This window comes from Hoplias malabaricus, chromosome 7 (assembly GCF_029633855.1).
Source record: "Hoplias malabaricus isolate fHopMal1 chromosome 7, fHopMal1.hap1, whole genome shotgun sequence".
Taxonomy (NCBI): Eukaryota; Metazoa; Chordata; class Actinopteri; order Characiformes; family Erythrinidae; genus Hoplias; species Hoplias malabaricus.
The window spans coordinates 27307278-27318383 of NC_089806.1; the positions used below are offsets into that span (position 1 = coordinate 27307278).

At 37.1% G+C, this 11106-nt stretch overlaps 1 protein-coding gene across 1 annotated transcript in view; it reads left to right on the forward strand.

Annotated features, from left to right (window-relative positions):
* Window positions 1–4132, forward strand: part of coq8aa (coenzyme Q8A, genome duplicate a) — a 43131-nt gene extending 38999 nt beyond the window's left edge. The window contains exons 14-15 of the mRNA XM_066677444.1: window positions 1228–1314; window positions 1439–4132. Coding sequence (XP_066533541.1) covers window positions 1228–1314; window positions 1439–1732 — 381 coding nt within the window. The 3' untranslated portion in view covers window positions 1733–4132. The remainder of the gene's footprint in view (window positions 1–1227; window positions 1315–1438) is intronic.
* The last annotated feature ends 6974 nt before the right edge of the window (window positions 4133–11106 follow it).

Sequence of the window (11106 nt, forward strand, 5' to 3'; positions counted from 1 at the left end):
GCGCCACCGTGCCGCCATGTTGAATCTAAAGTCTAAATAATAATTTGTTTACCTGTAAAATTTGAATCTACAAACCTTTCCAGAAATGTGGATCTTTTTAAAATGCAATAATCTGTGACTCACTGTTTGTATAGAGCCATTATTTCATTCATTCATTCATTATCTGTAACTGCTTATCCAGTTCAGGGTCGCGGTGAGTCCAGAGCCTACCTGGAATCATTGGGCGCAAGGCGGGAATACACCCTGGAGGACACGCCAGTCCTTCACAGGGCAACACAGACACACACACACACACACACATTCACACCTACGGACACTTTTGAGTCGCCAATCCACCTACCAACGTGTGTTTTTGAACTGTGGGAGGAAACCGGAGCACCCGGAGGAAACCCACGCGGACACGGGTAGAACACACCAACTCCTCACAGACAGTCACCCGATCAACGAATCGAACCCACAACCTCCAGGTCCCTGGAGCTGTGTGACTGCGACACTACCTGCTGCGCCACCCCTAGAGCCATTATTTAACTCATAAATGTACAAGATGTTCAAGACCAAATACTGAACATGGTTTTCAGTGTTTCATAAATTTTTTTGTCACCTTTTCAACTGCATGAATTAAATTGGCAAAATGTACTTTTGTCTTTCAATGAAAATAAATGTACTAAAATGCTATTTTAAATATTGAACACTGAACATTTTAACATCCCAGCAGACTTGGCAACAAAGCACAATATGACTTAAATTAAATTGACAAAAATGTTTAAAACGAGAATAAAATAAATGAATGAGTATAACAAAAAACATAGTATGACCATATTATTTAACGTAAAAAATGCAACATACATCTCTGTATACTATTAAAACCAAGTCATGTGCAATGAGAGAAGGAACAAGAGAGACATTGTGTTGTGTACTCTGTTCTGTTCTTTACTCTTTCTGGAGTTATGTTTGTGCTCTGTTCTTGTGTGACACGCTGTTGGGGGGGCTTACATTTGGTATTACCCCGGAGCAAAATTCAACTCTAATTCCCATCTGTGGCTGGAAACTATATTTAAAAAAAGTAATAAGAGAATATAAAAGAACAGCACATATAGGAAGATTTTCAAACCTTTCAAAGAATAGTTTAGAAAATTTGTTGGTCCCCGGGGGTAAATTTGGATCAACAGAAGCAAGAGATAACTGAACACATTTGACTGTGTAATACAATTTTTTTTGTGGTTACAGATCATCAAGGCAGCAGCCGATGGGAATAGAGAGGGAGTACTGAAGCGCTCTATAGATATGAAGTTCCTCACAGGTTATGAATCTAAGGTAGGAACACATTCTCGTGTGTGTGTGTGTGTGTATATATGTATATGTATGTATGTATGTATGTGTGTGTTGATACCATATAACGTAAACTCATGCATTGACTCAGAATGATGCTGTGCTGTAGGCAATGATGAACGCTCATGTGGACGCGGTGATGATTCTGGGAGAAGCTTTTGCCTCGGAAGAGCCTTTCGACTTCGGTGCTCAGAGCACAACAGAGCGCATCCACAACCTGATACCGGTGATGCTGAAGCAGAGGCTTACTCCACCCCCTGAAGAAACCTACTCCCTGCACCGAAAGATGGGTGGCTCCTTCCTCATCTGTTCACGGCTCAATGCTAAACTTTGCTGCAAGAACATGTTCCAGCAGTGCTACAGTAACTACTGGAAGCAGCGGCGTCAATCACCAAGCCAATGACTTATGAATGTATGAAATACATATAAAATTGACAATACTCTATTCCATTCAACTCCTACTTACCAGACTAAATCATAAACTTAATGTTTCTGGTTTTGTGTTTGGGTGTAATTATCCATCGATTTGTGTGGCTTTATTCTTTTCATTTTTTTAACCCCCCCACAGCATTTGTCAAGTTGACATGCTGATGGATATGTTGAGGATGCATAACGTGCCTAAGAAACTGTAACCATGACAGTTGATTGCTTCTATAGAATCGGATGTGTAACATGTGGATTGAGCTTTAAAAATAAGCTGCTTAGCAGGTCTCACCTCCTGCTTGCTGGATCACTTATGTGTAGTTTAGCTACAGAACGTCTTGTTTGAATATATTTGAATAAGATCAGTCAAGTTTTTTTGGTTTTCTTTTTTGTGTTTCACTTGTGATTACCGCACAAAAATCTAGGCTAATCCAGGCCTACGTTGTACAAAGGGAAGAAATTACATGGTGTTGTAAAATATTACCAATCCCTTTTAAGTGTTTCATAACTATCGTTTTGAGAGAGTCTTCATCCACACAGATTTGGCTATGCCAAAAAGTTATTTGTGTATTCTTAAAGACCTGCAAAGGGCCAGAGTTCCATAAGTTGTCACAGATACGTACGTGCTTGTGTATACGTTTAATTTAAGTATTCAGCTATGTCTGCGGAATTGCGGACATGATCAATTTATTTTTCCAGCAGGATTTGCAAGTACTCACTGAAATTCCTGCTCCTGATTTTTGCTTTGTTCTGTTTCTGTTTATGTCTTGATTTCGTGATACACTTTTGGAACAGCAGAATATTAATAGCAATGGCAACTTTTATGAAGTGTGAGATATAAAAGTGTGTGTGTGTGTATGAGATTAAATATGTGCCTATAGTCATTCTAGGTAAGCAGTCCTAGAACTGAGCATTAATTAGTGTAATAAAATAATTTTTTTCAGGAGACAGTTTTTAATATTCCTATCCAACTATCACCAGAAGCTGTGATGAACCTGGAAATAAAAAATATTTTGGGGTGAAGAAATCCCTACACAAGGTTTAGTTTCATTTTATTTATTGGTTCTATTGTAGATATATAATCCAAGTAATTTGAGCATTTCTATTGGTCTATTCATCATTAGATTTTCAAATAATGTAGTAAACTATAAGTGTAAAAACATTGTTTTCTTTGAAGAGCGATTCAATTTTATGCCATGGCAGTGGGGATTGATAAACATTCAAGTCCATTAATGGAGTAACATATGCTTTAATATTTACTGCATAAATATGTTGCTGAAATGAAAACAAGGCTTCAATGCTCTCCGAGTCAGGATAACTAACTGGCAAAAACATTTAACCCCGGCATTCCTATTTTTCAGTATAACATAACACTTCAGTCTCTCTCTTATGAACATGGGCCAGTTTAATAGAAAGATGTCACTCTTCCATGTAAGCTTATCAGTTTAACTAAAGATGAGCATCAAATCAACTCTATACACAATCGTTTTTGAAATTTGCTTTTAATCCACAGTTCCAATTTTCAGTCTGGGCATTTTCTGGAAAAAAAAAAGCAAATACCCGAAATACTTCTTCTATTAAAGGAATACAGTAAAAAAAATACCTTTTTGTCTCCTGAGCACCTCCTACCTGCTGCTGAGAGTAATTCATGTGTACAGTACTGTGAGGTCAAGCCTCACACCTACCTCTCAATATCTCTCACACAAACACAACCGATTGTCAGGGCTTTCTCAAACACACATGCACACCTCTCTCTCAAGAGATGATTACAGAGGTTGTGACCCACTCTCTGGGCTTTAGGTGATGTTGAGCCAGGGGAGCCATGTGTGTATTCAAATTAAATGATGTTATGACTACATGATAAACATATTACTCAGAATATAAACTGGATAGTTTTATTAAAGCCATTAAGTATAACTTTGGTGGTACTCTAGCCGTTACAACCACAGCACGTATTACCAGAATCAATGAGCTAAAGATAGCAGGCACTACTGCTCGCCCTCATTCCTTCTAAATTTCAAAAACCTGATTCTAACACTTTGCTGTGAACAAAGTTTGGTTTCCACCGATACAAAGTCTAACTCACCTTTTATGAGCTCAGCAGCCAGAGAAAAGCAAAAAAGTGAACTAATCCGGCAAAATTAGCAGCAGCAAACCCTGGCTCACTACATAGTAAGTCTGGTTATAACACTTTCCTAAACAAAACTTCACTAACACCAAAACACATGGGAAAAAGGGCAATAAATACTTACTGCTCCAACTTGTGTCCTCGTGTCTGTTTCAGCTCGCTCTGCTCTGTAAATTCCAGTATTAACTCTTGTTCAACCGCTCTCTCTCACTCTCCTCTTTGCCATAATGTCCTAACACTAATACTAAGCTAGATTCTTCTTGTAGCTAGGTAACCAGGTTTATAGCTAAGTTTGTGCTGTTAAGCATTACCCATTTCTCGTGAGAGCCCTCCGCCCTGTGATTCAGAAGTTGTTCAGTCCAGTAAACCAGCAGAGGACCCAGTGTAGCAGTCACAGAGGCTCTATTCTCCCTATTATGGCTCAGTGGAACATCACAAACATTTAGAAGCTGTAATTTTAAGGAAGAAATACAATACAGACAAAAGGGCAAAAAATTCAGTGTTTTCAATGGGGATCTTAGTTCTATTTGTAAAATGTAAACAAATTTAGAACTACATGCCTGCAACACATTCAGGCCATAAAACTTATTGTAACACCTGAATTATTTAGATGGGTGAGTAAATATTTTTGGCAATATAATATATTGTATTTAAAAGCCATTCAAATGCTGTGGATTCATTTAACCAGATTTAATTTTTTATTTTACATAAACATTTAGCCACATGTAAGGGACTTACAAATGGTATTAGTGTTATAATATTTGTGAAAATGAGCAGTAAAATCTTATTGGGCTCTGTGGTGCAATGTGTTGCAAAAACTGGAGTCTCAAATTTAAGGACATAGACTTTAATGACATTCATAAAATTTCAACTTAATTTTCCTGAGACTTAGAATGGACACAGACTTGGATTTTAATTTTATAATAATTTTAATTGAATGTTTAAAGTTTTCTAGATATCTAGATTCTTGAGTTAATTTTATTAAGTAAAATTTTTTTAAATCTGATTTGGTGATTATTGCAAGCCCCCTTGTTGAGCTTTCTCCCCGTGACTGTACCTTTTTTAATACCCCCAAATCTACCGGTGGGGGAGGGGGGCTTGCAACAATTTTCAGAAACCATTTTAAATACCGCTTACTGACTGCAGGAGAATTTTCTTGAAATATATCAAATTTTGAAATGCAGCTGTGCAAAGTGGAACTGTCGTGTCCTATACTCTGTGTTCTAGTGTACAGACCTCCTAAACCTAATAAGGACTTTATTCAAGAATTTTGGTGAAGAAAGGTGAAGTCTGTGACCTTACCTAGTACAGATAAACTCCTGATTCTTGGTGATTTTAACATCCATGTGTGTTGTCCTTCTAAACCACTACTCAGAGAATTTAAACAACTTTAACAATTTTAACCTGACTCACTCCATTATTGGTCCTGCACATGTGCAAGGCCATACTCTGGATCTTGCTTTGTCCTTTGGTTTTTCAGTGAGCAATTTAGAAATTATAGATATATGTTGGTTTGATCATAGATCTGTCCTGTTTGATCTTCTAATTCCATGCTCTTCTCCTACAAGTAGTCTGCCTGCATATTATTGTACACGTTCCATCACACCCCACAGGGCCAGCCAGTTTTCTGCTGCCTTTGTAACCTCTCCTTCAGTTTTTATTATGGAAAATGCTCCTTTTGGCACTAATACTTATGAGCTGACTGATCTGTTTAATTCTACCTGCATTGGTATTATCGATCAAATTGCTCCACTTAAAAATAGAAAATTTAAAGTAAAGTCTCAGCCATGGTTCAACAGTGATACTCAAGCATTCAGACAGCAATGTAGGAAAGCAGATAGACTCCAAATCTCCTATCAACTTCTTAATGAATGTCTGAATAATTATCAGCATGTGGTAAAAGCAGCCAGAGCTAAATACTTTGCCGATATCATTGCCAAGCATTCACACCATCCTAAAGTTCTTTTTAATATAATTAAAACAATACTGCACCCTCTGGCTTCACCCACGCTTGAAGCAAACTCTGAACTATGTGATAAATTTATGAGGTTTACGGATGCTTAAATTTTCTCTGGCACTTGGCTCCTCTGTTCTACCTATGCATTCTGCATTTCTAAGTCAGTTTGAGCCCATGTCATTGTAGGATCTTACTGATTTGATTCTGCATATGAGACCAACCAATTGCTCCCTGGATGCCTTCCTCAAACCGCTTCTTAGGGATGTGCTGTCTTCCGTTGGTCCAAGTATATTGTTCATAATAAACAGCAGTCTCACTAGTGGTGCCGTGCCTTTTTGTTTTAAACATGCAGTTGTTCAGCCTTGATCCATCAGTCCTCAATAACTTTAGACCAATCTCTAAGCTACCTTACTTGTCAAAAGTCTTGGAGAATGTTGTCTTTCATCAACTTTCTTCTTTTTTAAACAAACATAATATCTTAGACACATTTCAGTCAGGTTTTAGAGCACACCACAGTACTGAGTCTGCTCTTCTTAAAGTATTAAATGACATACTTTTAGCCATTGATTCAGGAAAGTGTGTTGTTTTAATTCTCCTGGACCTAAGTGCAGCATTTGACGCAGTTGACCACACCATCCTGTTAGATTGCTTGTTAAGTGATTTTGACATCCAGGATTGAAGTGGTTTGCCTCCTACTTAGAAAATCGAACTTTTTATGTTAATATAGGACAGTCTTTCTCTTCCTCTCCTGCATCTCTTACTTGTGGTGTACCTCAGGGCTCTATCTTGGGACCCATCCTCGTTTCTTTGTATACGCTCCCTCTGGGGCCAATCTTTCAAAAATATAATGTTTCATATCATTGTTATGCAGATTACACACAGCTTTATATTCTGCTGAAATCAGGAGAGAATTGTTCACTAAAACTTATTAAAAATGTTGGATTGTTTGAGGGACTTATAGTGGTGGATGTCTAAGAACTTTTTCAAACTGAACCAAGACAAGACAGATGTGATCATTTTCAGAAATTCCCACTTGAATCCAACCACAGCCAATGAACTGGGGCATCTGTCATCTAATGTACACAGCCAAGTAAAAAATCTTGGTTTCATCTTTGACACTGAGCTTACATTTGAAAAGCAAATAAGCACTGTTTTTCTTTCAACTCTGTCATATAGCTAAGCTTAAGAGAATACTTTTAAAGACCTGGAAACAGTTATTCATGCTTTTATCTCTTCCTGTATTGACTATTATAATTCTCTGTACCTGGGTATATCGCATTCAAGCCTGTTATGATTGCAACTGATCCAAAATGCAGCTGCAAGGCTTTTGACCGGTACTAAGAAAAGGGAGAGAATTACCCGGGTTGGCATCGTTGCACTGGCTACCAGTGAAATACAGAGTTGAATTTAAAGTGTTACTATTTGTCTTTAAAGCTCTCCATGGCCTGGCTCCAAAATATATTGTGGATCTTCTTTGTCTTCGATCTACCCCACGTGCCCTACATTCTTCTAACCGATTGCTTTTAGACACCCGCTTGTTCTCGGCTGAGGTTCAAAGGAGATCGGGCATTTGCTATAGCCGCTCCAAGACTTTGGAACAGTCTCCCACTTTTCATAAAGCAATCTCATACAATAGTGACTTTTAAGTCCAATTTGAAAACCTATTCATTTTCTCTGGCATTTGTGCCCTTTTAAATTATTTTAGCCATTTGTTCTGCCTTGGTTTATGTTGTCTTGCCATCAGTATTTTCTCCACAACGTTTTATTGTTAGATTCTTTTACTTGTTTTATTTCTTTTATATGTATGTTTTATAACTTTACCTGGTTTGTTTGTTCATTTTTACTGTGCAGGACTTTGGCTGACATTCACTGTCTTTTAAATGTGCTATATAAATAAATATCACTTGACTTGACTTGAGTGTAAATCTGGCAAACCAAATAGAAGTTCTCATGGAAGAGGATGTTCCAAAAAAGAGTAACTCCTAAGAACCATGCTATTCTTGACTGTGGTAAGAAGAGCAATAGGTCTGCATTTCAAAAATCAAATCAGTGACACGACCACTCCAGAATCTTCATCGGTCACCACAAAACAGTCAAATCTATCTCTAAAGTTGGATAGAAGCTAACATTACATTTTTCAGTTCATGTATAATTGGTTTATTAATTTACTTATTTTTAGATAATATTTTTGGGGAATTTGGTGGGTGTTTTTTTGTGAATTTTGGGCCATTTATAATTCAGGTATTATTATGCACATTTTCATAATTCACAAAAATTTGATGGATGGAAAACCCACTGGTGACACATGGATAGAGTACCAAAGTTGCAATTTATGTGTTTTGCTTTCATCATGGAGTCAGCGTACATTTATTCGATTACACTAGTGCTGGACAATAATTCAATATCAATATATATATATATATATATATATATATATATATATATATATATATATATATATATATATATTCCCATCAAATTTATCATCTCTTCATAACTCCTCATCTTTATCATCCCTGTCATAATCTTCGTTATGCTCTTTGTGAACAGCATCCTGATCAGTGATGTCCAGTAAAGTCTTCATGTATCTCATCAGACGTATTATCTGAAATGTTCTGCATGTGGAATGGCATAAATCACAATGTTCCTTCTTGGCAGATCAGGTGATGTTGGAACATACTGCAAAATTTACCTTCACTCTTAAAAATAAAGGTGCTACACAAGATTCTTTGAACACTGTACACTGTATTTTGCACCCTAGTTTGCTGGTCAGACAGCGAGTATATATCAGGCTGCTGGCACACCACCACTGCTGGTCCACCGTCAAACCACTCAGATTACTGTCCTGTGTTCAGGATATAACTCATTTTTAATCTCCTCGAACAGATTTTAAATTCACAGAGACTTTTATTCTGGAAAACAAACTAATGCAAATATTACCAACAGCTATGAGAGATATAATAATGAGTATAAGCCTGATATAAAATGATTATTCTAAAAATGTTGACACTGTGCTGGATTAAAATTATTTACTAAATTTATTTATAAAGGATAACAAAAGAACCTAATGAAGGAATAAAATGTAAATTGGACTGGAAAAGTACTGAAATGTGGCATTTTGTCTAAAATTCTGTTTAATCACCAGTGGGTCGCCCAGAAAACGCTGTGCAAAACACTAGTGGTCCTCCAACTTTGCCCTCAGTGGGCCAACAGTGGTCCGCCGTCTCCTTACTATCAGGGAGTATGTGCTGGACAAGCAGCTAGTAAGCACCAGACCAGTTTTAACTGGCTTAAAGCAGTGTGGAAATTATTCTTGACTACAGTAAACACTTAAAATTACTGTGTTATTATAATGAGATACAAACATAAACATAAAGATTATTTACCATTTTAAAGCTGTTATTTAGTTCATCACTTTGTAGCCCAGGAGACCTAAGAGTTATTTGTTTTAAGATACTGGAAAGACAGAAACCTTGTGTGATGGAACATTGAAATATTTGACTAAGATTTTAAATATATGGAAAATTCCTTTCCTAATAAAAATAAACAGTAAAGTACAAAAATGAAACTCACTCAGCCTTTCCTTTATACCGGCACCGATACTGGTACTTAAACACAGCATCGGTATTGGCTACAGAGAGCATCGATACCATGGGTGTGTTAGAAATGGCCCACTACTCACTATTCCCTACATGAAATACACAGGGCACTTTTCGGGATACACCCCATGAAACAGATACTGATGCGCATTCACGCCGCTAGATACAGCACTATTTAAAGTTGGGGCAGATTAGAAACAGACTGGGTATTTCACACTACACAACAGTTTTTGTCAATTTTTAGAGACTGGAAATATATCACACACACTACACAACCCAAACTCCCCAACCAAACATGCAACTCGCGTTTCTTTAGAGATACAGATAAATACAGATGTACAACATGTTACTGCATTGTGGAAATATTGATATTTTTTTCATGGCTCTGAATCTTTCAATTGTTTAATGTGCAGTAAATAAAGAAGTAAATATTGGTCATTCAAGTTTATTATAACGTATGAGCGATACAGAACACTGCTTTAACAAAAATAATCTTTAAGTTTAGCAATATAAATATCTGCATTTATAAGTATCTGTCTAGTAGTTAAGTTGGTATCAGTACTCAGTATCGTCAGATACATGAAGACGAAATATCAGTATCGGAAGGGGAAAAAGTGGTATTGTTGCATCCCTAGTAAACACTTTTCTAGTTCATAGTCACGGTGGGTCAGAAGCCCACTCAGAATCACTGGACTCAAGGCAGGAACACACTGTTGGAGCACCCTGAGGAAACCTATGCAGAAATGGGAAGAACACACCCAAATTTTTCACAGACAGCCACTCAAGGCAGTGCTTGAACCTACAACCCCAACCCTGGAGCTGTGTGAAACCTGTTATATAGAATCTCATTCCAATTATTCTGAAACAGCAAACCTTTGAGCCTTTATCAGATGAATGTATACACAACATTCAACCATTTCTGTAGTAAGTAAACATGAGAGCTGTCTCTCTTTGTTAATTCAATTACATAACAATGGTTGTCAGTGTGTGTGGAATTTTGAGGGTCCACACACTGAGGTCTGTTGCACTCTTTGTGGAGCACTCCAATACTGCAGCAGAGCCATGCCCCTGCCCCACTCCTCTACAGAAACCACCAGACAGCAGAGTTCATTAATATACAAACCACCAGAACAATTAATACTGAAACACTGCACTGGCACTTTACTGCTTTGGTCACTTTGATCTGGAAATGCCTCATCCATTCATTACACACATCTGGACTACTATATCACTATTTTGTGTTCATAGTGTATATTATTGTCATTGCATTCTATTTTGTATTTCATTCTTTTTAATTATTCATTTGCTTATATCTTTCTTCTTTTTGTTTATTGCTACATAAGCTGCTGTGCCTTTAAAAATCAGTTTTGTCTTCTCATCTTAAATTGAGCAGGACATTATTTCACAAAATTTGCCTAATCAGATAATTAAAGGAGCAATATGTAATACTGACACCAAACGTTCAAAATGTGACCTACAAACAGTGGAGATACTTGTCTGCCTCCTCCCACTCCTCTCCAGATGGGAAGCTCAACCAGGTTGCCAGTTTTAAGAAAACTAATCATACATGCAAGAGACTTTGACTGTAATAGCTAAACAAATGTGCTATAATCAACTTATTTAAAACAGAAAAGGTGTTCATAATTTCAGTAAAACTTCTACCAATGCTA